A 25,437-nucleotide genomic window follows, 5' to 3' on the forward strand; every position below is an offset into this window, starting at 1 on the left:
GCACCATCCAGGGGATGGTTTCTCACCTTCGTCATCCTCTCCTCAGTCACTTCCACCCTCTTCTTCAGCTGCACCATTTGCCATGCCCTGGCAGCCGGCGGCTCTGCGGTGCCTGGGGGCCTGCTGGGGCGGCTCGGCTGCCCCTCTGCCCTCCCCAGCCGCGGCTGCCTCTGCTGGTGGAGGGAGCAGGGCTTTCCCCCGGCCGCAGGCCCCGGGAGACCCCTCTCGTCCTCCCCGGCCTGCGCCGCGGCCTCCCGCGGGTGGAGGTACTCCAGGAGGCCGCGCAGGAGGACGCGGAGGGTGCCCACCTGGGGGCTGCCGCCGTCGGCCGTGCCGAAGGCCATGTCTGCCAGCTCCGCCAGCGTGACGGTGACGCTCATGCTGCCTTCGGCCCCCCCAGGGCCGCCCCGGGCCGGGGATGCTGGCGGGGGCCCGGGGCTGAGGTCACAGGGGACGTTACCCGGAGATGGCCGCGGGGTTCTGCCCCTGCCCCTGCCCCTTCCCTGCAGCAGCCCGGCGGTGGGGGGGGGAGCAGGCCCGGGCCCAGCCTGGTGCGGCCCGGCGGGGGGAAGCAGGCCCCGGCCCCCGGCTGGGAGGGCGCGGCCGAGGCCCGCCCCGCCGCGGCACCGCCCGCCGCCCGCCCCGCCCCGCCCCGGAGCCGGGCAGGTGCCGGAGCCGCCGCCGGGAGCAGGCAGCCGGTAGGTGCCTCCCCACGAGGCCGAGGCGGGGGTCGGGCGCGGGGCCCGGCTGGGCCCCGGGGAGCGGTGGGGCCGGGCGAGGCAGGAGGCGGCGGCGGTGGCGGCGGCGGCGGGGAGGGAGGCCCGGCGGGGCCGGTGCCCCCCCCCCCAGCCCCGCGCAGGCCGCGGCGGCCTCCTGGCAGCGGGGCCGGCCGGAGGCGTGGGGACACTGGGCACGGGGGGAAACGCAGGAGAAGTCGGGCACCATCCACCGCTGGTAAGAACGAGAGGGATGAAAACAAATCCCCGGTTAACGCTTTGAGGGAGGACCTCGCTTCTCCAGGCAGAGGGAAGGCCTCTGTGCTCTGCCGTGGCTGGAGCTTTTGCTGCGGAGCCACGCATCCTGGGGAGAAGAGGTATGGAGAGATGGTAGCGTGGGCCGGGGCGAGAGGGAGGCAGCCCTGGTCTCGGACTGGTCTCTAACGCTGTCTGTAGCGGCCACAAAATGCTGCAGGGTGCTACTAAAATCTTACAAAGCTTCAGCTCTGTACCCTCAGCAATGCAGGGAGGGGTTGGGACGGGAGGATCGGGATCTGCCGGAGGGCCGGAGCAGCAGGCGCGGGATGAAATTTAATCAGATGGAAAGTGAGGTCGTGTACTTGGGAAAAGACTTTCCGCTGTAAGGCGAGTGCCCCAGCCCGACCGAGGTCGTGCCAGCTTGCAGAGAGGACGGCTGGGAGCTGCCAGCAGGGCACAGCTGTGAGACGAGCAAATGTGATCCGTTACCCAGACAGATCCCCGGGAGAGGAGGGAGCCAGGCCTGGGTGTAAGTGTGTGTGCTTCCAGTCATCCCAGCCTGGGAGAGATGAGCTTGGGCTGGAGCTGCCCTTTCAGTGATCAGAAACGATGAGCCCATTTTAGAGGAGCTGAAAAAAGCTCAGATGTCTTGACAAGCAGGAAGAGAGATTATGATGATGGGGATGATATTGTCCATCAGCACCTTGGCAGTGTGAACCCTGTGAAATGAGGAGAGCTCGTTCAGCTAATGGGTAGTGCAGCATAACAACAAATACCGATGAATAAATGTTATCGGGAGGCTGGGCGGTCTTTAACCGCTAGAGCGGTGAGATCTTGGTTCTGCCTCCCAAGGGCACTGGAGAGGCAAAAGGGCAGGAGCTGTTAAGGCAGCATTCAGTTGCTTTATGAAAAGCACAGGGGGTTGTGATTGCTGCTAAATGGGGAGATGGGGCTTGGGACCCTGGGAAGAGCTCCAGGGCCGTGCAGGGGAGCAGGAACAGGCAGGCTGGGATGGACGCCGCCATGCCAACATCCTCTGGATCATCCGCAGGAGTCACGCTCAAGGTTAAAATTCTCCAAGTCACTGCAAGCGTAGGTGTGTGCCCCTTGGCCCAACATGTCACTGGAAAAGTTGTTCAGAGATGGTCTTGCACCAGCGAGAACTGGTGAGGGGACTGGCAGTTGTCACGTTCCATGCTGAGCCTAAAATATCAGGTGGTAGACTAGGTCAGGCACAATGATTTTAAGTAGAAGTGTTTTAAATGATAATTATAGTGGGTTTGGGCCGTATGTAAAACTTGCTGAGAAACGCTGTGAATATACAGGATACCCTCCTGTTTGTTCCCTTCCAACCAATGCGCTTGAAATGGGGCTTTCGTTTCAGCAGGGGCCCTTCTGCTTTCCAGAGTGTGTGACTGGAGTAGGCAGTAGGGGAAACTAGACTGATTATTATATAGCGTAATACGTAACCATAGTATATAATTCATTCATTTTTAGGAACTAAACAAACTTGGGTCAGTGCGGAAAGCGCAGGCTGAAAACTTCCCTTTCCCAAAGGCTTCTGTGTCTAAATGTAGCGATGTCTGTGTGCCCCAGGAAATCCTCGGAAGCGTTCAGCGATGTACCTGCTCTGTTCTCCTTAGGCATTATGTGAGGCAGGAATTCCTGCTTGGAGGTAGGGGGGCAAAGACTTTAGGGATTGATACGAGGTTGTCTAGCGGTGTGGCTTGAGCACAGATGGGGGATGAGGCTGTAACATGGGCAGGGTGATGGAGCCATGGAGAGGGAGCTTCTCTTTCAGAACCTGAGCCCTTCCTAAGAAGACAGAAGACCGTGCGGAGTTTCTTGTTGTGTTCCCTCAACAGGTCCTGCACCTGAAATTCAGTTCTGAAATTCAATCCCTCCCGTTTCTGTTCTGACTGGAGCTCTGTCTCAGCTGCTGTTATGAAAGGAGGGAGGGTGTCTCCGTCAGTGCCTTGTTTTGGTTTATGAGCATGTTTTTGAAGCTCACTTCCTAATCAGCCATGCTTTCTGTGCATGGGAAATCACGCAGTGATGGAAAGCGCGGCAACTGCTTCCTTCTGGGTGAAGCACAACTGGCAGGTGCACTCCGGGAGCACAGCTAATGCACTCCTGGAGCTGAAGGGCATTCAGCCAGGGGCCAGACTGGAGCCTGTCCACAACACCCACACTGTATGTGTTTCAGGGGGTTTTGGGTCCTTGGCACAGTGCTGTCATCTACAGAAGTGTTCCCATTGCCCGTGTTACTCACTAACATAGCGAGAGAAGGGATGAAAGTAACTTTATTATGTAAAAGATTATCTTTTTTCCTCTTCAGATGTGAATTTAGCAGATAAATACTTGTATTTAAAGGATGTCGTTGATGCAGAGATCTTGAGGTGGTGGAGGATGAGTGGTTTTGGAAGGAGATACAGAGACTTCTAGTATCCGCTCTGATCCAAGACCAGTTTTTTTGCTTATGGGTAAAGAGAGGTATGAAATGAGGTGTTCTACGTCTGTTTGTGGTACCATTGTAAAGCCCTACATTTGATTCTTATAATTGCTTTAATCAGGAGAGAATATCCTAGATTGAAAGAAGCTGAGTTTTTTAAACTCTTTAATAGCATTTTTTGTAGGGTCTGCAACGGGGCTGTGCATCACTTTTGCTGGTATTACCACGGCTCTGTACACGTGCTGAATGTACCGTCAGTACTGCGATAGTTTTTCTGTGTGCAGGCTCACATTTACTCAGCTTTGCACCAAGCTGAGGAAAAGATTGGTGGCTGCCAGGTGAGACAAGGAGGAAACAGTATTTGCATAATATGGAGATTAAAATAATAATGAAGGCAGCAGGACTGAATATACCTTCAAGCTCCTAGACAGGTATGCCGACTTCTCGTCAAACTGCGATGAGGAGGTGTTCTCCGAGACTGATCTGTGCAAAGCCGCTGAAAACAGGGAGGACAGGAGAGTTGGAAAACAACAAATAGATGCTGATACGCCTCATTGCTCTCAGCAGCAGTCAATGATACTTTCTAAAAGGAAAGATTTTAATTGTACAGTACTCTTCCCTTCTCCCCGATACAGTGAAAGTGATGGTTTGTAGTGGGAACTTCAGTTGTTCTGCAAATCGTTGGAGGTTTTTGGTTCTTCTGAAGGACTCTTCTGAAGATTTCAGAGCAAGGCACCTGAGCACACAAGTTTGCAAAACACAGATGTATATGTACCTTTTTTTCCTTCAAAAAACACATGATGAGCAACTTCTGCCTGGGGACGTGATATTCACCTTGCTGTTTTCCTGTTGTTCCCGATCGGCACTCGGTACCTGTCTTGCAACTGGAGAGAAGCAGTGCGATTTTCATAAGCAGTGTCAGATCTTTGCACACTCTGCGAAGGACGTATCTCCTTCTCTGATCAAAGGGAACACAATGAGAACAGATGCTGTAGGAAACCACCATCAGTTTTCTCAACAGTATAACGTCTCTGAGGCAGGGGGAGCGCAGTTTTTACTTCTGGCATGAAATGCTCAGAGAAACTCTTGGCTGCTGTTACAGTTGTGCTTTGGACTCGTTCATTCAGAGCTGCCTCGTGGCTGCCGTCTAAAATTTGTTGTGTTTGTGGTGGTGAAAAAGGGCTGTTTGAGACCCCAGAGAGTACAGGGGGCCTGTGCTGGTCAGAGATCTGGGTAGAGGGTGGAGGTAGGGAGGAAGCTGCTTCATGCCGCACGTCTCCTGTGTGAGGCCCCACTTCAGTGCAGCTATCTTTAATCTGAACTCTCTTAGCAGGCCTGAATTTAGAGTAAGAAAATACAAGAAATAACCCCAAAAGATGGCAATGTAATTAGCATCTTAGGAATTGTGAAGAACAGCTGCTGGCCGTGTGTGTTCGACTTTGTACCTCTTAGCATGATGAAACCTGAGATGATCAGAGAATGAAGAAATGAGCTGGGGCTTTCCGTGCAAATTAAGTAATGTATTTCTCTGACCTATCGTGATTAGTAAGGTAACTCTGCATTAGTAATAGTTATGTTTCCTTTACCTCCTTCATGCATAAGAAAATGGAATAATACCCAGTTCTCTGATAGATTAAGAGAATTTAAGATAAAGCATTTGTGCTGAGATGGTAGTCCCTCTGCCCTGAACCAGTCTGCAGGTGGACATTCCCTATTGTGTATGTCCCTGAACCTTCTTTGATACCCAGTCTCTGCATTTAGCAAGAAAATCTTCTCTACCTTGCCCTAACAGGCTGGCTACCTATTAACAATTCTGGAAGATGCGTTTTTGGAAGGAGCGTTCTAGCTTTAAGTTTACACACTTACTGTTTCATCTTGCATTCCGTCTTACAGTCATAAATTCCATCCATCACATTTTACCGTGGTACATGCACATCCCATGCTCTAGCTATATTTCATCTTCATTTACTCATTGCATTTGTGTGGTCGCAGAGAAAAAGAATCTTACTTAAAATTTGAACCATGAGAACCTGTTTGCTTTGGGACACTTTCCTTGAGCTCTCGTTCTGGGAGTTAGTGTCAAGGCTGGGTCTATGTGCAAGGCCTTGTGTTGTAGTTTTCCCAGTAAGTCCCAGTGCTGGGAGGAGGTTGGGTCTGTGGGAGCTGCTTTCTCAGCAGGGAGCATTCCCCTGCCCTGCCTGGGATGGGCGGTGGGAGACGTGGGGACCTGTGCAGGCTGCAGGGAGAGGCTCTTCGACTGCTGCAGAGGGGTAGGTTAGGCTCTCTGAGCTCCCCCCATGGTTTATACTGGCTCCCTGAAAAAAAACCCAAAAATGCAGCCCACTCTCAGACTAAAAGGATTTTGCAGATGTAAAAAGGAAAAGCACAGAGGCTTTCTCTGTCTTGCTGTGGGGCTGCGTGTGTAGACACAGTACGCTTCCTGCCTCGCTCCCGATGTCGGCCAGTATTGTTTTTGTGAGCACTAACGTCCCAAAATGGCATCTACTGCATGTATCTTTACAAAGGAAGCCCTGACTTAACGTCACTTGACAATTTTATCTTTTACCGAGACAAGATGTGGTGGCTGAGGCGTGGTTACACCTGAGTACATGTTATCTGCCAGAGTCTGGGGACGGCAGGCACGGCCAGCCTGCTCCCTGCCGGGACGGACTCAGAGGCTCTTCCACTTCTTACCTTTGCATCTTTAATCTGACAGAACCTCACGGTGCAAGATAAAATTAATTGGAGGTATTTTCCTCCAAACGTGTTTTGAAGCACAGTTATTTGATTGAAAAGATACGGCCCCCTCCCTAGTTTGCGAGGGGTAGCTGAGTAATTGTATTAAAAATAAGCCCTCATCGCTCAGAAATCCCTTGTGCTTCCTCCCAGAGCCCCACAGCTGGAGAGCAGGTATAATCTTTTAGATTATGGGTGAGTGAATAAGATTACTGTCCTGGGGAGAATTACTGTAAAATTGATTTCATTTAGGTCACGGAACAAAGATTGTCACGTGGGAAGACTTGAGCAAAACTTAACCGTAGCCTGGCCTTCCTGGGGGCTAGACGGGCAGCGCTGAGGCTGGCTGCGAGATGGGAGCGCTTGTCTTCTGCTCGGCTGTTCGCAGAGTTGTAGGAAACCCGTCCAAGTCACGCTTTACCTCATGCCCTTCCAGTGCTGGCAAGGAAAACGGCTCCTCACCCTCTGCTAATAGCATCCCTGAAATGGACTGCACTTTCCCTTCTGGAAAGCGTTTGTCCAGCCTGTAAGTCTTTGTGATATTGGGATGATAATGCTGTAGGGGAACAAATAAAGGCAAAGATCAGGGCATAAATGGGGAGCCGTTTGTGTCCTGGCGGCCGCGCACGGCTGAGCGGGTGTTGCGTCGAGAGGCTGGTGCCGGGAAGCACCACCACCTTTGCCTGATTCAACGAGAGCTAAATTTGCCTCCCAGGAGCAGAGGGAGGGTCGACTGCTTTTTATGGCAGTACCATGTGTTTGCAGGGCTTTTAAAAAGAAAGATTGGCTAATATGTTCTGGATTGACTTGTTTATATCTCCAAGACCCAGAACAGCTGCTGGCCATGTTTTCTCTCCTTCCCTTCTGGGTTGTTTTGTTGTGGGTCTTTTTTTTGTTGTTTGTTGTTTGTTTGTTTTTTTTTTTTCAAATAGCCATGACTCAGCCCTTCCCTGCTGCTCTCTGAGTTTCCTGGTTTCTGAATAGACTATTCTTGGGACAGCAGTTCCTGACAGATAGGAACAAGGGGAGTGTTGTGTTGTTCTGTTGGTTTTTTTTTTAAGACTGGCCTGTCTTAATGCTCTGTTTCCCTCTGATTTTTTCCTTGTTCCCAAATTACTGAATCATCCTAAATTGGTGGACACCACCTGGGGTGTGTTCTTGCCCTTGTACCAAAGGAGCCCTCTCAGGCATAATCCAGGCTGTGATCCTTGCACAGCACCAGCTGTTCTTCTGCAGCAGGATGACGGTGACACTCCTAAGAGTGTGGAGGGTTATCCTGGTACAGCTAAGTCTATTGTAACACTTTAAAAACCCTTGTTTTAGCCCCTCTAATTCCAAGGGACAATGCTTGGCTCTCCAGTGATCTACGTTGCAAGGGGTGAGGACCACTTCTTCGTGCCGTGTCTGTATGACACAGGTGGTACGGTGACTCTTGTTGCAGAGCTAAGAGACAGCGCACTCCGGTTCAAGTGGCTAAGCGTGACTTTGGATGCATGCTGCCTCTGTGCATACTTTCACAAATAAGGGGAAAATATGAACTAGAGTTTAAAAACAATGAAAAAAAGCTTTCTGATTGCTTGATTAGTTATTGCTGCCCCACGGGTGGCAGAGGCTGGAAATCTGAAGGATGCTCTCTGTGAAATGCTTCGTAATGCAGTTACACAGCTTTTTAACACGGAGGGCTTTTGAATTTCTTCTGAAGTTTATTCCTCTGTAGTGTGGGCTGGTGAAAGTCACCTTCCAGTGGCAGGTAGTACATCCTGGGCCAGGCATGCTGGCCGCCACTCTTGCTGTGCAGATGGGCGGTTGGAAGTGAACGTGGTGTCTAATACTAAACAGTCTTTGCTGGGTTTTAGTTTTATTAAAAGCACAGCTCTTTCTGTCAAGACACAGTTGTATGCGAGGGGGATGTAGCCTGAGCTGTTGTATATTTTGCCTTGAGAACACAGTTGGCTTTTTAAAAAAACCAGAGGCACTCTATGTGTTCTCAAAGTCTGTGGTTACCAAGAGAAATTTCTCAGACAAAAGTACTAGAAGACTCAAAACACAAGGGTAGTGTTCTTCTTTAGCATCCCTCCACGTTTTTGGATATGCTGTATTGTTGTTAAGCCAACCAAGATAAAAGCTTTTCTGTGCGAGGAGGCTTTGAGAACATTCACTGCTGGATTAAATTAGCCTTTCTGCGAATAAATTAGTCATTGTGATGTAGGCAGCCCCGCTCACCAAAATCCACGCATGCTAGTACCCACAGCAGATAACTTAAATGATAGATGTGATAGCTGTGTTCGGGGTAGTGCTGTTAACTGGAGATTAGATTTCTGGCTGGTGATGAATGAAAATCAGCTCGTTGAATTTTATTGATTATTTCTCCAAATAAGAAGCAGGCCACCCTTTTAAGAGAGGGAAAGGAAACCCTGGGGTTCAGCGCAGCTTCATTTTGGGAGGAAATCATGGACTAAAGCCAACGCTGTACCCCTGCTGCAGTGACTCTCCAACCGGGGATGCTTTTGAGGTCCTCAGGGGTCCCAATCACCCAACATGTGGCAGAAGGGGAGCGTTGGAGCCTTGCACTGGAGGGGAGGACAAAGACTGGAATATGGGGTGAAGGAAGGCAGTCGTGATGGGATTTCCATGCTGCTCCCGACTCCTTTGGGCTTGCATTTTTAACTGACCGCTGGATAAATAGCTGCTGCTAGTGTGTGCGTGCTGCCCTTTTCTTAAAGGCGTGTTCAGTTCTGATTAGCTTAGCACCTTTATTCTGCTTTATGGTATATAAGGAAGCGCTCGCAGGAAGTGTGGGTATGTGCTGAAGGCTCAGCTTGCCCTTCCCACCTGCTCTGCTGTGACCATTCACCTCCTCCAAAACCTTAACGTAGTCTTTGAGCAAGACAGTGAAGCTGGGACTAGAGACCGTTTCCATTGCCACGAAATACCAAGTCTTCCCCTGGGCTTGTTGTAGGTCTCCCACAGAGGCGTCATCTGGAGCATATTTGCGTTTTGGGAATGGAGGTTCCCCCAAAGTTCGTAGCCTCAGGCTACAGGTGTTGTTATTTTAGCCTTTCAGACTCCCTCTTGGGTGCCACGTTCAGGATGCATTAGCGCAGTGGGAGCTCACTTTTGAGCTGGCTGCTGGGCTATTCTGATGAGAGAGAAAACAGTTCCCAGCTTGTTTAGTGTTGTAGCTGTGGGAGCTGCTCTGTCTTCATCAGGCTCAGGAGAGGATTTCAGTCCTGAATCCTCCAGAGCAGCTGAGCTGTTTACCTGCCCTGAGGGCATATTGGTATTATTTGCTTGAATTTTCACCAGTCTCATCCCCTGCTGTGAGAGCAGTGACCCAGCCTTAGTACTGTTTGAAACCCCCTGACCAGCGATGCTTTTAATTTAACAGTAAAGCAGTGAGGTGTTGCCTTGACAGAGAGGCAGAGAGAGGGTTTAGAAAAGCTTAGAACAGGGACTTGAGGAGGTGCGTTGCTGCGTATTAGGGATGCTTTGAATCCAGCTGCTGTGTCTAGATTTTCAGCGAGAGGTCTTCTGCTTACTTTGTCCACAGTTCTGGAGTCGGTGCGGCTCGTATCCAGGTGATGTCCCACGCATGCCAAAACTGGGATGGTGCCTGGAGCTGTGGCCTGGAGAGGTATGAAGACATCATCTCTCTTCCTTCACCCTTGTTTTCAAAGGGAATACAGCTCTGTGTGCCTGATTGCCCATCTTGCTGAACTTGGCTAGCTGATTTGTACCTTGGTCAATGTTCTTGTCAGGTCTGCCTGCGTTTAAGTGAGCCAGGCTAATGACGTGGCTTTGCATGTCTTTGTTGCGTCCCCTGGCAGCGCTGCTGTGCGTTGCCTCTGAGCAAGCAGTAGTGTCAGATTAGGCTCATGGGGAAGCAGCTTTTGGCATGATCTGAGGGACAGATATGCAGCTCGTTAAGTGGCTTTGTTCAGCAGATAGCAACAGTTTTGGGGAAGGGGTTACGAAGGAGTTGGCTGGAACTTGGTGCTGCAAACTGAAACCAAAGTCACGAAATGCTTTGGAGTAAAAATGTCTTCCCTGGACTGGGAAGTCAGTGCGGACTAGCCAAGTCTGGCTGGAACCGGAGGGAGAAATGGGACCGGCAGGAGCTGCGTGTGACTCGGGTGCGTCCCAGTGCTCCCTCTGAGCCACCGCCGTGCTGCTGGAGATGACCCAGCACTGGGCACACTCAGTGGCTGGTGATTAACCCAGGGGGTTTTCCCCTCTGTGAGCTGGGACATTGTCATCTGTCTTTGAGAAGCCCAGATGAGCTGGGCTTGGGAGCAGGGGAGTGCAGGGTACCCTCCTCCTGTTAAACTGCCAGGGGACGAGCGAGCCCCACGATAGCAGGGCCCTGGACCACCCTGAGAGAGGTCCTGGTCTGGAAATGGGAAGGTCTGGTCACACCGTGGGAGCAAGAAGGTGAGTGTGAGAACATGAATGGCCTCAGCACGGAGGAGTTCCTCCAGGGCACATGTCTCTGGACGTGCATGGGTCCTCCTTGTTGGCAGTAGGACTTGGGAGAGATCTCAGACCTTACACACACGCTCCTGCTTAACCCCAAACCACGCTTCTTTGCAGAGAGTGAGCCGTGGCCTTAAATAAAATTGAGTGACATAGAGCACTTCTCACCAGTCCTCAGAAAAAAAAAGGCAAGGTGACACTGTACCAGTTAGTTAAATCTAAATGTCAGCAGCTTCTCTGGCACCAAGGCAGGGGTATCTGTGAGGACAGAAAATGCTAATGTTGTTGGAGACTGGAGTCGGTCCCATAGCAAGCTGGTGCTACGCCTCGGATAAGAAAACATCAGTACTGTGGCATATGTTTTGTACATCACTTGGAAGGAAAATGGATCTGGAATCACCCCCAATGTACTTGAAATTATTTCGTTGGGTTGCAAAATCTGCAAGGGAATTCTGAATAGGCTCTTGGGCTCTGATTAATTCTGAAACTGAAATGCAGCTACATCTCCACAGAAGTGCTGATCCTCTATGACTCTAATTTCCTCCTCCCTTGGAGCTTACTGTGTTATTTAATGGAAGTCGCACATCTAATCATTTGATTCAGCAATGATGTAGCTGTATTATTTGACTTTCTCAAAAAATTCTAGAGACTGAGGGAGTAATGACAAAATGGGGTGCATAAAGGAATAAAATATTTTCGGTATAGTTTTGGGAAGGAAATCTATAAAATCCTGAGTTGTTCTGTGAGACGTAGTGGGTAATCATCCTGTATTCATCTCTGTGCGAGAGCTGGGAGGTGCCATTGAAATGGGTGGCAGCAGACTGTGTCAGTAGGAGGCACTTTTTCGTGTAGGTGACTGAAGAGCAGAACTTGCCGCTGCCATCTGTGGCAGAGCTCAGCGAGCTGGTGGGCTTTAAAGGGATTAGGGTGGTCCATGGAGAAACTCCAAGCTGCCTAATCTCTAAAACCCTGAGTGTTGGGAGTGGGAGGGACTGACAGGGGGGCCATTCTGCCTTCACTTGCTTCCTGACTTGTCCTTAAGCGTCTGTTTTGGCCTGCCGTCAGAGGTGAGCTACAGAGCTGTGACTGTAACGCAAGGAACTGCGGAGCTCCTGCCCGATCTCCTCTGGGACTTCTGTTTGCTGTTAAGCTTCCTGAGCTGGGGGTTTTTGTTTGTTTAAACCAACAACTAGTCTTGTGGCACAGTTAAGTTTGGTGTTATGTTAAAACACTGTAGTATTGGAATAGATCTTGGTTTCATTTGCTCTAGATTATTGTGGGTTATGTTATTAACATTATTAACTAGATATCAAATGGATGATGTAATGCAATATTTATCCTCTCAGGGGAAAAACTGAGTAGATGCACGGGACTCCAGGCAACAGCTGCTGATATCGCTGGGTGCTTTCCCATGGATGTTATCAAGCGTTAGTTTGGGCTGTTTGTGAACTTCGGTGAAAGTCTCATGGAAAAGCTCTCTGGTTCCCCAGAGATTTGGCTTGCAGCACCCTCCTTTTCTTGTCTGAGTCTCTCTGGAGCAGATTGCTAAGGTGCAGAGGAACTCAGGTTTGTCTTTAATGTTTCTTTTAAATTGGATCTTTGCAACCATGAGAACACCTGGCATATTGTAGTCTGTGTTCTTTCGTGAGGCCAGGTCACCAGCTGGTAAGGTCTGAACAGAAAGCACCTCCTGAGCAGGGGGGGAGTGTTTTCCAGGGCCAGTAGCAGCCTGCAAGGCAGCCTGGCTGCAGCGTGCTCAGTGCTTGCTCCGTGTTCAGAACACTGTCTTTTGGGGGCTGGGTTCAGCTGCCCAGGTGGTCCAGAGTGCTCTGTGCACGCCTGAGCCTTCCCCGGTGCCCCTAAATGTGTCAGGGCTGGGGTTCAGTTTTAAAGTGTGGGGTAATGGCCTCTCCTTGCTTGTAGCTCACAGGCTCCCTTGCAGCCCCACTTGACTCTTGTCGGATGTCACCGTCTGCGCGAGGAGCTCTGCAGACGCGTGATGCTGAGCCCGTGGCAGAGAGCAAAGAGCTACCCCAGTTCTTTCTTTTCATTTCGGCTGGTTTTTCTTTAAATGTTCAGGTTAACCAGGTCCTGGCAATGCTGTTTCTGCAGCCCCGGTGTGGAGAGCCAACAAGCCCTTGGCCAGCCCATCTGGAGGCGAATAGCACTGGAGAGAATCCCAAAGGTGGCAGCAGGTCCTGACAAGTGCTCCTCCCGCACGTAACCCTTTGTGGGTGTTGCGGGTAAACCATCCTTGTCTTAAGCAGGGGGATTTTGTGTCTGGTTTTCCTGATATCCATACAGAGGAGCTGCGCGAAGCAGTAATTTGAGTCTCTGGCTGAGGACAGCTGAGCCCAGGCTGTGTTGTGGAGATTATCTGATTGTGCTTTGGATTTAATTCCCTGAGAAATCTTGCTTTGGACACAGCACCTGGCTTCCAGCGAGGATCCTGCTCTTAGTTGATTTGCCTGCTGAGTTACGGTGGCACACGGAAGGTCAAACGACATGGCCGAGGTCCCAAGGTAAACGACTGCAACAAATGCTCCTCCAGAGATTCGCATACTGTAGAGCAGAGCGGGGAGCTTTGGCTCTCTGACGAAGTGAGTGGTGGATTGAGCGGTGAATAACCTTCTCCTCCGGCAGTCCTTTGTGTTAAAGGACTGCTTCTGTCCTGCTTTGCCAGCAGAGCTCTCCATCCCTGCACTGAAGGAAGAGCCTGACCCTCCTGGAAGTAGGAGTTTTCTGCAGCTGAAATGTGACTGCAGAAGTGTGGGAGAAGTCTGCTGTTCTGCGAGCAGCCTGGCTGTTTCTGCACGGTGGGTTTGCGCTCCCTGGCAGTGGTGCTGGAGGCGCAGGGCTTGCACTTGGGGAAATGCAGCTGAGTTGCTCAGAAAAAGAAGAGAGCTTTCCGTTAGTCCTTAACTTGGGTTTCCATCTGTGCCTTGCGCGAATGTGTTGTAGGCATGCGCCCTCTTGCTGTCTTCCCCAGGACCAGGATGATGAGTTGAGGAGGTGCTGCTAGGGTTAACAGCGGGCTAAAGGAGGTGGTACATGCCGCCTGGTCAAGGATTGCCAGGGCATCCTCTTTCTAAAGGAGGCTGCAGCACTGTCTGCTGTTTATTCCTTCCCTCCTGGCTCTGGGGAGACGGTGTGCAGGCTGGAGGCAGCATATGCAAGGCTGAGGGGAAGTTTGGCTCGCTCACAGGGAAAACATCTTTTTTTTTTTTTTTTTTTTCCCTCCCCCCCTCCCCCCCCTTGGGTAAAAACCAGGCAGGAGTAACCACTGATACTGCTTTTTCAGCAGGGATTTTTGCTATCTTTCCTTTCAAGGTAAGAGCTGTCTGCTGTGGATTGTGTGTGGTGCTTTCAGGAGCACGGGGAGTTGAGCCACATCCCTGCAAGCTGTGTGCGAGCGGGCGTGCGCGTGGAGAGGGCAGCATCCCTGACTGGCTCAGTGGCACAGGTGTAATGCAGAGGACATGCTGCAGAGGAGGTCCAGGCTGCTCAGAAATGCCGTTGTGGAGGAGGGCAATTGGGATTGCCATGGTCAGGGTATGGCTTTGTCCACCTTTCATCCGACTCTGCTCTGTTCAGTCTCTTTTTGCTATCCCTAAAGCCCCTTTTAAAGGGTAACAGGCTTTCGGTCAAACGACGTTTTGCCAGCATCTGATCTGCTTTGTGCTCATACCTAGCGTATTTGTCTGCCTTCCTAGTCTCAGTATTTCCCTGTTTCTGGGAACAGGTAGAAGCCCGTGGCACACAGGTAGCTTTCCTGGCGCCAGGAAAGCTGGGGTGGTGTTGGCCACAACGCTGTTCCTTTTTTAAACGGAAAGAGGCTGGCCTCAGTGAGGGAGCCCAGCTTCTTTGGAGCGCTCGATTTTGCTTTTAAAGATGTATTTACAAAAGCCTGGAAGCTGAAGTTTGTGTCTGTTTGATGTGCAGCGAAGCTGGAAGTGGTCGTATCCTTTTATTTATTCGTTTAATTTTAGTGTGTTTTTTCCTCTTCTAAATACCGGAAGTTATTTTTTGTGGAGGAAGACCTCCAAAAATGTGCAGCAGCAGCTTTTGAAGTGCCAACATCACTGAACGTGGCTGAATATGAACAAATCCTGCTTCCTGTCTTAGTGGCCAGAGCCACTGGTCATGTAGACAAAACAAGGCCAAATCACCATGGGTCTCCAGTTATCAAATGCAGGAGGAGCAAGGACAACGCAGGCCATGTTTCTGCTCGTGGGAGTGGATCTCAGCTGCGCTGTGAGGCTGACTCAGAGCTGCACGGGGCCAGCGCTGCACCATCAGGGTTTGCATGTGAGTTAGACTTGCCAGGGATTTGGTCCGTCCTTCTCAGATTTGTCTCACCTTTGGTGATTCCGTCTGGGCAGAAGCAGCCTGAAGCGCACATGGCTGCTGCCTGGGCATTAACAGACCAAATCTGTTAACAGACCAAAACAGAACGGTGTTAACAGACCAAATCTTTGGGTCTCCAAGTAGTGCAGGAATTATCTGTGGCTGTGCTCCTCGTGGCATTGTCTATTCAATGCGTCGAGCTGGTGGGTGAGCTTTTATGGCATGTTAATGTATATTCAGCTAGGACCTGTCATGATGCTACCTGTTCCCTGGTCCCACTACATGCCACGCTTCAGTTGATTTTGATGACATACCTATTTGGAGAGCAGGTCGGATGAGCAGACCTTTCCTCTTGCCATGTTTGAATCCCACACTGTTTTCGCAGTGAGCCTGTGTGATGTAGCAGGGGGAAACACGGCCAGCGGGGAACACTGGACCCTAATCCATCAGCTCCTCTCATCGCTGCTGTAAGCAGCTGGGAGAACTTTGTGGTCACCGGTTTTGGATGTGTCAGTGATGGGAACCGTGGGCTTTGGCGTATCGATCCCTAATTGACTAGAGCCAGGGTTGCTGAGCATGGGAAGGAGGGGGGTTAGAAAGCCTTGTGTTTCTGTGTGCAGGACTGTGTGCTGCCCCACCGGCTCTTTGGCTGTTTCCACTGCTGTGGAGAAACCTCAGACAGACTTCTCGGGGCTGGGAGTTACGCCCCGGTCGGGGGGGATCCGGAGACCTGCTGTTCGTTCTTCTCACCCAAAAGCGGCCTGAAATGAGACCCTGGGTCGACCAGGGAGCACAGAGCCAACCGCAGGGGAGGGTGCACGACTGAAGCTGTAGCTGGGGTGGGCCAAGCCCTCTCTCTTTGGGATTGCGATGGAACCGTGCTCTCCTGGTTGTGTCTGTCACGCTGCTGTGCCCTGGAAGGGCTAACGGGAGCGGTGGGAATCTGGATCTTTTCTCTTTTGTTTTCTTTAGCAAAACTCCAGCCTAGCCTGTGCGTGGGCTCCCATGTAGCTGTGGTTTAGTCCCTTGTGTCCACACTGAACCCAAGCCAACCATAAAGGCCACAAGCTCTGAGACGGTATGGGAGGATGAGGGGTGACCGTGTGTGCCTATGCAGTCCCGCGGCAGTGCTGCAGGGCAGGTGAGGCTTTCTGGAGCAGCGGGACCAGCCACAGCTTGCTGTCCCCTCCATACTGCAGCAGCACACGCCGGAGAGTGTGCCAGCATGGGCGATGCTTGCTGTTGCCACAGCTGAGCACGGCTTCAGGTCGCCGATCTAGACTTGAGGGAGATAACAGGCTTGCACTGAAAACGCAGTGCAGAAATACCCTGCCAGAGCTCGGTGTGTTCAGCCTAGCAAAACAAAGTCAGAGTCAGGGCTTGATGGCCATTTGCAGCAAGCAGGGAGCGAAGGAAAGCTGTTCAGGCTCAAGAACGGGTGAGTGTAATCTGGCTACGAATAAACTAGAAACTGTAAGGCCGTCAGAGCAGTGGGGGCCTGGAACAGGCTTCCCACAGGAATAGCAGGAGCAGGACGGCCAACACAGTGCTGGCATGTGAAGGGAAGCTTTGGGGTGTTGTCCCCAGAGAGGGAAAGAGGGATGGGCTGATCCAGCGGGTCCCCTCTGTCCTCTGATCCTTTTTCTGCTTGGTTTGTCACGCTGCCAGCCCATGGGTGCCCTTTGCTTCTGTCCTGCGTTTAACAAGAGCAGTGCTTGCAACAATTGCCTGGTGGGTTCATCTTCTGTTGTTAGTTTGAAGTAGAGGAGCCACTAAAAGGTGTTCTTCAGTTAAGAACAACTAATCTGCATTTTTAGCTGGAAATAGCATCTCCTCTCTCCATCCTTTTACTGGTAACTGACTCCTTTTGAGTCTTATGATCCTGCGATGGGTCCTTGCTCCCAAAGGACCTGCACTAGACATTGGTGAGTCCCTCAGATCTTGAACTTAAGCCTGGTAAACTTAGCTTAAATTTTTTGTAAAGCTCTTATTTTTCCCCTAGGTGTTCAGCGGGTCTATAAGCATGGTTATTCCAGTAAGCCTTAGTGCGGATGCAATTTCCACATTCTTTGGGAACATTTCTTCCCATGTGAGAACAGCTAGTTTGATCTAAGCTGTTTTCATGACACAGAAATGCAGTGGTCAGCTTTAATAAACCAGCATGGTTAACGTGGGACAGCTTTGTAGTATGCTGGCAGAATGGCTATTCTTGCTGGCGTGGGTGGCTGGAGATCCTGGGGCAAAGCGCAGCCTGCCAGGGACATCCTCCCTGGGAAGGCACACCAGGCTCTGCGTGCCATGACGTGTCTGCTGTGAGCTGCCACCGGACTCCAAGTCCTTGTCTCTGTGGCGGTGCTGTGGGCGGGAGAAGTCTTGTTTCTCTTTTCCAAGACAGAGGGAGCAAAGTAAGTTGGCTTTGCCGAAAGCTAGTGAGTAAAACCAGAAATGACCAGCAGCAAGAGTCCTTGTTATGTGCTTCTGGGGATCGTGTTTTGATGCAAAATACTGCTGTGGTTTTGACGCAAAATACTGCTGTGTTTTTCTTTAATGGCTGCATCTTCCCAGCTCACCTGCCTGTGCCCAGATACCATCAGCCTGCTTCAGCCCAGAAGGCCCTCCCGGTGGGGCACGCTCCAGGCTCCCCTCTCTCCTGCGCTGGGTGGGTGCTGCTCAGGGAAACTCTGCCTCTTTGCAGGGGTGCTGCTAGCTAGCTCCTGAGAGCAGGGTTGCCTCTCCGTGTGCCATACGAGGGGGGAGGATATGGGTTGCTTTGCTTTGGCCATGTTGCTTTTGAGGAGGAATACTGCAGGGTCATCCGTGCCAGGGCGGTGAGTGGTGTTCTGGGGTGGCTCCCAACCCAGCGTGGAGGGGAAGCCTTGTGCCCTCCAGCTCCCCTCGGAGCTCTCTGGCGAAACGCTTTTGTGCTTCTCATGTTAAGATAAAAGAAAGCAGAGGAGAAACAGCTTCTAAGAGGCTTAAAAGCAACAGGCTTTCTTTTCCTCCTGGGAAGGGCACACAGCCAACATCTTGCTCTTTACAGATCTCTCTTAATAAGCGGAATATTGCATTAAGAGTGACTGAGTCGGCCAAGTACGAGCAGAACAGCTCTGCAGCCCCTGCAGCTTCCTTCATCCCAGTGCACGCGTGGCTCTCAGATCCACTGGCCGTTGCCCTCGTGGCTGCCTTTTCCTGCTGGTCAAGGTGGCAGGATTAATTGCTGGCTCAATCTGGGGCTGTTGCTTCATCTGGCGGGTGTTTCTAGAGCGGCCGGTGGAGCACGTGGGTGGGATTGCCTCTTGGTCTCCTCGCATCCTGAGTTTTCTCGCCAGCAGCTTTGATGATGGAGGGAGTAAGGCCGGGGAATGTTGAAAGATGTTACGTTATGGGAAGGTGGCCTCTGAGCGGTAATGGGGGGAGATCTGCTACATTAGAAAAGCCGTGAGCTCAGCTGGCCTGTGAGGGCAAGGAGAGCTCCTTGGCAAGCTGGTGTCCCCAGGTAAGGACTCGGGGATGCTTTGGCTGGGCTGGGCTCATCCAGGAGCCCTGCAGGCACGGGGACAGGAAGGTCCGCGGCTCCTGGGAGCGCACGGTGGGTTGGTTGGCTACTTTCAGAAGAGTAAGTCCTCCTTTTCTTTACATCCCCAGTGAAGCTAAAAAGAGCGCGGCCCAATTTGTAGCTTTGTAGGTCACTGAAGGAGAAGGAGGGCTCTGCAGTGCGCTGCACTTCGGGTGCTTTCCTCCACCTGGAAGCGCTCTGTGCCATGGCAGCTCTGCTGTACCCGCTGCACCGGCCGGCTCTCCTTCCCCTGGCTCTTGGGGAAGAAATTGGAGAGAAAAGCGGGAGGAAGATGACCCCCAGCCACCCTTGCATTACACTTCAAAGCTGTGTGGCTGCAACATACCACTTAAGACCTCCGGGGAGAAATATTAGTCAGTAAAAACAGACATCCTGGGGAGACCCTGTGCTGGTCCAGGCTTTGCTCATCTCCTGGGGGGATCAGCATGCTGCTCCGCAATCAGCAGGGTGATGGTGCTCCTCCGCAGACTTGTGACCTGATTAGGTTTCCTGCCACCTTTCAGGAGGCTGCTTGGAGCAGGGAGCGTGAGCTAGAAAAACAGGAGTGGAATAAAGCGAAGCCAAGCAGGTCGGGGAGGGATGGGTCTTCCTTCCCGTGTTTGCCGAGGCCTTGGCTTCCCTTGGCCCAGCAGCCGCAGATGGAGGAGGCCGTGCCCCACAATCTCTGGGCGCACCCGCAATGCGGGCAGGGCTGGGGCAGCGCTGGCTGCTTGGCCTGGTGCCCACAGAGGCTTGTGCCGTGCCGTGCCATGCCGTGGAGGTTGGCGTGCCCCAGGCAGGCTGCCCAGCGCGTGGCGTTGGTGCCGGGGCAGGAGCAAGCCTCGCTGCCTCTCCTCCCTCAGCAGTGACCCCCGCGGGGTGCTGCCCAGCTCGGCCCTGCTCCAGCCCCCCTCGGCCCTGAGCTCTCTGGGGCTGAGCAGGCGGTTTGTGCCTCGCCGGGGCTGCGGGGCGGCCTTGCCAGCCATGCCTGGGGAGGTAACGTGGCAGCAGCACCTACTGTGGCCATCTCTTGGGGTCCAGAGCCGCCCCGGTTGTGCCCGTGGGATTTTTGCGGGCTGGTTGTAGCCTGGGTGCGTTTTTCCTGCTCATTTGAGAGCTACTGGAGAGGGACCTGTGGGACTGGCCGAGAAAGCACCGTACTCGCAGCATGCTGACCTGCCTCGAGGAGAGCAGGAGACCAAGGGGAATGGGACAAGCAGGGTCACGTTTGCTCCTGGCCTGTCGGGGACAAAGGATGGGGGTTTGGTAGCTGCTCAGACCCCAAGGGGAGCTCCTAGCGCTGCTCCCTGGGCACTGACAGCAATGTCACCGTGTCCCATGCCTGATGGCAGCCTTCCCAGGCACTGAGTGAACAGCCTCTCGTTTGTGTTTCCCAATTTAGTCATGTCCTACCAGATATAACTGAGCCAGAGTAAACAGGGAAATCTGGTTTCTCGATGTCGTTGCACTTCCTTGGAGTTGAGAGCGTGCCGGTGGGGCTTTTCCACGTGCCAGGGACACATAGCCTTGTGCCTGCCATCGAGGGGGCACATGTGGGGAGGTTGCTGCCCAGACCCATGCTCCCCACGCCTGCACTGGGAAGAGGAGGGGGTTTGGCATGGCGGCCAAGGCAGCGCTGTAGCAGTGGCTCCCCTCCATTGCTGTAACTCTCTTGCTGTCTATTTTCAAACAGATTCGGTGGGGTAAGACAGTTTCCAAACTACACTGCTCAGAAGAATTGTTTTTCTCGGCTCTGTCGAGTCCTCTGAGCTCCTTGCTGCAAGGAAGAGGACAGGTAAATTTTACACCAGGTAAAATAATGTCTCCAGCTGTTAAAGATAGTCTTACCTTAACTCACTCGATGAGATTATTTAGAGAGGCTCTCTGTGGGTTTGCACCCTCCCCCTCAGTTTGTGCTTCAGGCTGAGGGGGTCCTGCCATCCCCTTGGGGCGCAGCGTTGCGTATCACTCTGCCGGGTGGAGCTGGGGGGCTCTGAGCAACGTGGGCAGCTCTTCCCCATCTTTGGTCCCGTAATGCTGCGGCCGAGGTGCTTGGCAGAGCAGCTTCCAGCCCAGCATGCGGGCAATGCAGCCGAGAGCCGCACCGATGAGCTGCTGTTGCACCCCGTGTGGGTGTTACAGGGGAAGCCCTGCGGAGCCGGCAGGAAGATGTTACACCTTGGATTTGCTGCCTGGGTTGAAGCCCGACCAGCTTCGGGGCTGTGGCCTTGTTTCTGTCCGTGGGGTGCTGGGGCCAGCGCAGCGGTGGTGCCGGCCCCGGACCCCTCCGTTACCTGCCACCTCCTTCCCCAAGCACCGCGCAGCTCCGGGCAAGTGCCTGTGCGCAGCAAGGCTGGCGTCTCTTCTAAAGGCTTCTGTCCTTGCAGGGCCGCCCTGAGCCATGTCCAACGACCCTCCGCCGCCCTACCCGGGAGGCCCCTCGGCACCGCTGATAGAAGAGAAGCACGGCCCACCCCCTGCGGCAGGTACTGGGGGGATCCCAGCTGCTCCGGGGTGTTGGGGTGACATTGCCGAGCGGGCAGGAGTCAAGCAAGCATCCTGGGAGCGCCCTGGCCACGGCCACTCCTTGCAGCTCTGCCCTGCAGTGTGCGGTGCGCTGGGGAGGGTGGAGTGCTGCCCGGCTCTGTCTGTCACCGTATCCCTCTCCAGGGAGGGAGCAGGTCCCGGGGAAGTGACGAGAGCAGAAAGCACTCCCTGCTCAAAGCCTGGCTCTACTGGGTGCTGTGGGGTGAATCTGGGCTTCTTGTGGGCCAGAGGACGAGGCATGGGGGGCTGCCCACCACCCCATGTTGTGTTTCCCTTCCCTGCTGGGGCCAACCCCCCCAGACCACTCGGCCAAGCCACCATCTCCCCATCAGCTCTGCTGCCTCTGGCCCTGGCTGCTGACTGTTTCCTTTCAGATGGCGTCGCCCCTGTCGTGGGACAGCCCCAGGGGGTTCCCATCCCCCCTCCTGAATTTGGGCCCCCCCCATACGAGCCACCCTCGCAGCCGGGGTTCGTGCCTCCCCACATGCCCACAGACGGCTCCGGGCCCTACGTGCCGCCTGGTGAGTACCAGGAGGGGCTGCGTGAAGTGGGGGGTGGTGATGGGCAAGGACCCCCCCGCCCCAGGAAGCACGTGTCTGCTGGTGCCCTGGGGAGTGGGGGGACACAAGGGGGGCTGGGGCTGCCGTTTGGGGCTTGCAGTGAGGCTCCTTGGGGTGGGGTGAGGTGGGGGGGGCACAGTGCCTGCAGCAGCATTGGCCCCAAGTCCATACCTGAGGTGGTGGTGTGGCCCCCCCAGCGAGGATCTGGCCTCTCCTGCCACATACGGTGACGTTCACCTGTGCTCGTTTCTCATTCCCAGCAGGTTATTACCCACCCCCAGGCCCTCACCCGCCCATGGGCTACTACCCTGCCCCGGGCCACTACCCCTCTCCCAGCGGCCACACGGCGACAGTCCTCGTCCCATCAGGGGCTGCCACCACAGTGACGGTGCTGCAGGGAGAGATCTTCCAGGGCGCCCCTGTGCAGACGGTGTGTCCCCACTGCCAGCAGGCCATCACCACCAAGATCACCTACGAGATTGGGCTCATGAGCTTCCTTCTCGGCTTCTTCTGCTGCTTCGTGGGGTAGGTGCTGCAAGCAGAGCTGGGGCCTCCCTGCCGCCAGCAGCCCCGCGGTGATGGTGATTGCTCCGCCCTGGTCCTGGTGGCCCCAGTGCCAGTGGCTTTGGCTGAGCTGTTGGGCATGGCGGGGGCCTCGGCACTGAGGTGTTACTGGGGCAGCAGCTGGGTTCCTGGGGTGACAGTGCCTGGAGACCCGGGCTCCTGCCAGGGGAGGGGAGGGCCCGTTGTGGAGCTTGGCATCAGGGGGCCTTTGTGCTGCCCAGAACCGGTGGTGCTGCTGAGAGCCACGGTCTCTCCTTGCGGCCAAGGGGCAGCAGTGGGGGCTGCAGGAGGGGATGGGGTGCTTGTCTCGGCCCCTTGCCCCAGCGGTGGAGGTACATCGGGCCTCATCACCTGCGTGTGCCTCACCAGGCTGTCCCTTCCTTCCGCAAGGTGTGCAACTGCTTGCTAACGAAGCGCTTACCCTTGTAGCGGCAGCAGCGGCACGCCCCAAGGGGCAGGGTGCTTTGCGCTGCCCTTCGCAGCGGCAGGGGGTCGCGGTTGGCTCCCAGGAGCAAGTACTCACCTGTGTTGCCCATGCCCCAGAGCCAACCCAACATGTGCCCCCCCCTCCTGCTTCCCCCCCACCTGCGCCCGCAGGCTGTGCCCCCGGGCTGCCTCTGGGGTGCCCGAGCTCACAGCACTCTGCCTCTTCCCGTGCTCCAGGTGTGATCTCTGCTGCTGCCTGATCCCCTGCCTGTTCGATGACTTCAAGGATGTGACACACACGTGTCCCAACTGCAAGGCCTATATCTACACGTACAAGCGCATGTGCTAACAGCACCCTGGGAGCCCGAGCCACTGGAATGACACCGGCCCCTCTCCCGCTGCCGTCCTAGTCTATGCGTGTGCAACACTCCTTCGCTTAACCCTCTGGTGGTGTGTATCTGTGTATCCCCAGCTCCCTCCCGCTCAGGGCTGCGACCACCTTCCCCAAGCTCCAGTCCTCGCTGTGAACGGTTGGATTGGCGCGTGTGCACGGGGAAGGTGGGCCCAGGCCCCAAACACTGTGTGTGGGGCTGCCCTGCAGCATGCAGGAGTGGGGGGCATCCCTCTGCACCCCCTTAGCTCCAGGGCACTAGCGAGGCCCCTCTCGCCTGGAGCAACCCAGGAGCTGCTGGAGGCGTCCACCCCTCGCTCCCCGCAGTGCAGGGGTGCCTGGCTGCAGGGACGTGCTGTCCCCACGGGGAGCTGCTGCATGCGGGGGGCACCTGCCGCCCAGGAGGGGAAGGGGGACCCGAGCAGCCTGCAGCGCACACCGGGGAGGCAGCACGGCCCTTGTGGCACGTTTAGGAAGGGGCCCGGTGGTAGCTTGGTGTCGAGGAGACAGAGAGGGCAGTGCCACCCATGCCAGGTTTCAGCGTGGTTCACGGCTTTCTCCAGCCGGTAGGCAAAGCCCCTTCCCAAGGAGAGGCAGGCAGAGCCGCCTTCGAGGCGTGTGTGGGGAAACGGCAGCAGCACTGCACCCTTAATCAGCACCTCGGTCTTGCCAGAGCAGCCGCCAGCGCCTGGTGGCCACAGCTGCTCCAGCTGCATGCGCCTCCTCCCAGCCCCTGCTGTGGCTCTTTCGGGGAAGGAAAGCCCCTGGCAGTTCCTCGCCCACCCGGCAAAGTGTTAGCGAAAAATGCATCCGGCACATCGCTACCTGCCCCGGCGCTGTAGATTAGAGGAGTTTGTTACCAGGCCGCAGCTGGCTCGCAGCTCTGGAGCAGACCCACATCCTGAGCCCGGCAAGGTCTGCAGGCGCACACCCTGCAGCACCCGTCCTGCCACCACCACGGCCGCACCCTGTGGGGTTCCTCGTTGCATGTGGGTGTAGGGGTTTATTTTTAGCTCACGTGATATGGGGCAGAAGGAAGGGGTCAAGCAGGCAGCGACAGGAGCTGCCAGCAGCACTGACAGATGAGGGCAAGAGGCCCTGGGAGCCATTTTGAGCCTCTCTGTGGCTGCACCTCCTCCTCCCTCCCCTGGCCCCCGCCCCTGGCAGCCCGGGCAGCTGGAGCGTGCAGCCCCCAGAGCGAAGCAGGGGGTCTCTCAGTGCACAGGTCTGCACACACAGCCTGGCCTGCACAGGCAGCTGCTGTGTGCTCAGAGGTGGAACTGTGGCACTAGTCAGTGTTTTTATGTAAATAAATAACAGACCCTGAACTCCGTGTACAGCTTTTCTTCTCCCCCTGCTCCAAACCCACAGCAGATCCACCCCCAGGGAAGCTGAGGATGAGGAGGGATGGCATGGGGGGCAGGGCAGCAGAGGCCCTGGGGGTAACAAGAGCCTTCCCTGCCCAGCCCTCGGCTGCAGTTGTGGCTTCCCCAGCTCTGCCACTGAGGCAGCCCCTCTCCTCGTGCCCAACACTCAGCTGAAGAGGAGAAAAGCCCCCGCAGGACGGGGCTGGAGGAAGGCCGAGGGCTGCCTCTGTTACCAAGCCCAGGGCCTTTCTGATGCCCAGCACAGCACCAGGAAACAGAGAGCAAGGGGCAGCTGTGTGGCCCCGAGTACGTCCCCTGCCTCCAGGGAAGCATTGCCCCGGGCAGAGCGGGAGCACCCTCACCCGGGGAAAGCCCCAGGCTGTGACAGTGCCCTCTCGAAGGGGGCAGGGGGTCCCCTTCCCACAGGAGCTGGGGGAAGCCCCAGGGGAGGCAGCAGGGACACAGTGGGGTGTAAGGGCGGGAGTGCCTCGGGGAGTGCGCGAGTCAGAGACAAGTACAACAGCGTGGGAGTCTGTACCCACTCTGCTGCTCCCCAGTAACCTCCTCCCCAGCCTTCCGCATCCCCCGCACAGACCTACACCTCGTGGCGCAGTTCCCTCATTCTCCCAGTGATGTGCTTTTGGCTTTCCCCAGCTACAGCATTGCAACTTTTTATTCCAGTCAAGGCTTCAGAGAAAAAGAACAAAACAAAACAAACCAAAAACCACAAAAACCAAACAACCCACCCACAACCCCCATGTTGCACAATACACATTTGTCACCTCCATACCCCCACCCCCACGGTCCTGTCCCCACCCCCAGGGAGCTTCCCCACACAGGCTTGGTCCCTGGGACACCGTGACATGAAGGACACTCCTTTGAGCTAATGGCCCCACTGCCCAGCACGGCTGAAACATCAGTTTCTCTGGGTAGGAAACCCAGTGCTCTTCGCTGAAAAGACTGGTCACACGTTCCCGGGTTGCAGCCCAGGGCAGGAAGCTGCAACTGCTCCTGGGAAGGAGATGAAAAGCCAAGCACGTGAAG

The 25,437-nt window shown here is 54.5% G+C and overlaps 1 protein-coding gene across 9 annotated transcripts; it reads left to right on the forward strand.

Moving 5' to 3' along the window:
• Positions 1 to 621: 621 nt before the first annotated feature.
• Positions 622 to 24,346, forward strand: CDIP1 (cell death inducing p53 target 1). Of its 9 annotated transcripts, none has more exons than XM_072878465.1 (7): positions 651 to 698; positions 9,713 to 9,796; positions 20,232 to 20,349; positions 20,926 to 21,024; positions 21,460 to 21,606; positions 21,906 to 22,170; positions 22,873 to 24,346. In XM_072878465.1, the coding sequence occupies exons 4-7, from the start codon at positions 20,940 to 20,942 to the stop codon at positions 22,982 to 22,984; spliced, it is 609 nt and encodes a 202-aa protein (XP_072734566.1). In that variant the 5' UTR covers positions 651 to 698; positions 9,713 to 9,796; positions 20,232 to 20,349; positions 20,926 to 20,939; the 3' UTR covers positions 22,985 to 24,346. The 9 variants fall into 9 exon arrangements, with proteins under 9 accessions (XP_072734567.1, XP_072734559.1, XP_072734568.1 ...); XM_072878459.1 differs by having other exon boundaries at positions 20,232 to 20,333; XM_072878461.1 differs by lacking the exon at positions 651 to 698 and adding an exon at positions 936 to 954 and having other exon boundaries at positions 20,232 to 20,333.
• Positions 24,347 to 25,437: the final 1,091 nt, after the last annotated feature.

The sequence above is a fragment of the Ciconia boyciana genome, chromosome 13, assembly GCF_034638445.1.
Source record: "Ciconia boyciana chromosome 13, ASM3463844v1, whole genome shotgun sequence".
In the NCBI taxonomy this organism is placed as follows: domain Eukaryota; kingdom Metazoa; phylum Chordata; class Aves; order Ciconiiformes; family Ciconiidae; genus Ciconia; species Ciconia boyciana.

Coding starts and splice junctions, on each gene's coding strand:
- CDIP1 (XM_072878466.1), top strand. CDS start 20,940: ATGTCCAACGACCCTCCGCCGCCCTACCCGGGAGGCCCCTCGGCACCG. Junction 21,607..21,905: donor CGGGCCCTACGTGCCGCCTG/GTGAGTACCAGG, acceptor TCTCATTCCCAG/CAGGTTATTACCCACCCCCA. Junction 22,171..22,872: donor TTCTTCTGCTGCTTCGTGGG/GTAGGTGCTGCA, acceptor CCCGTGCTCCAG/GTGTGATCTCTGCTGCTGCC.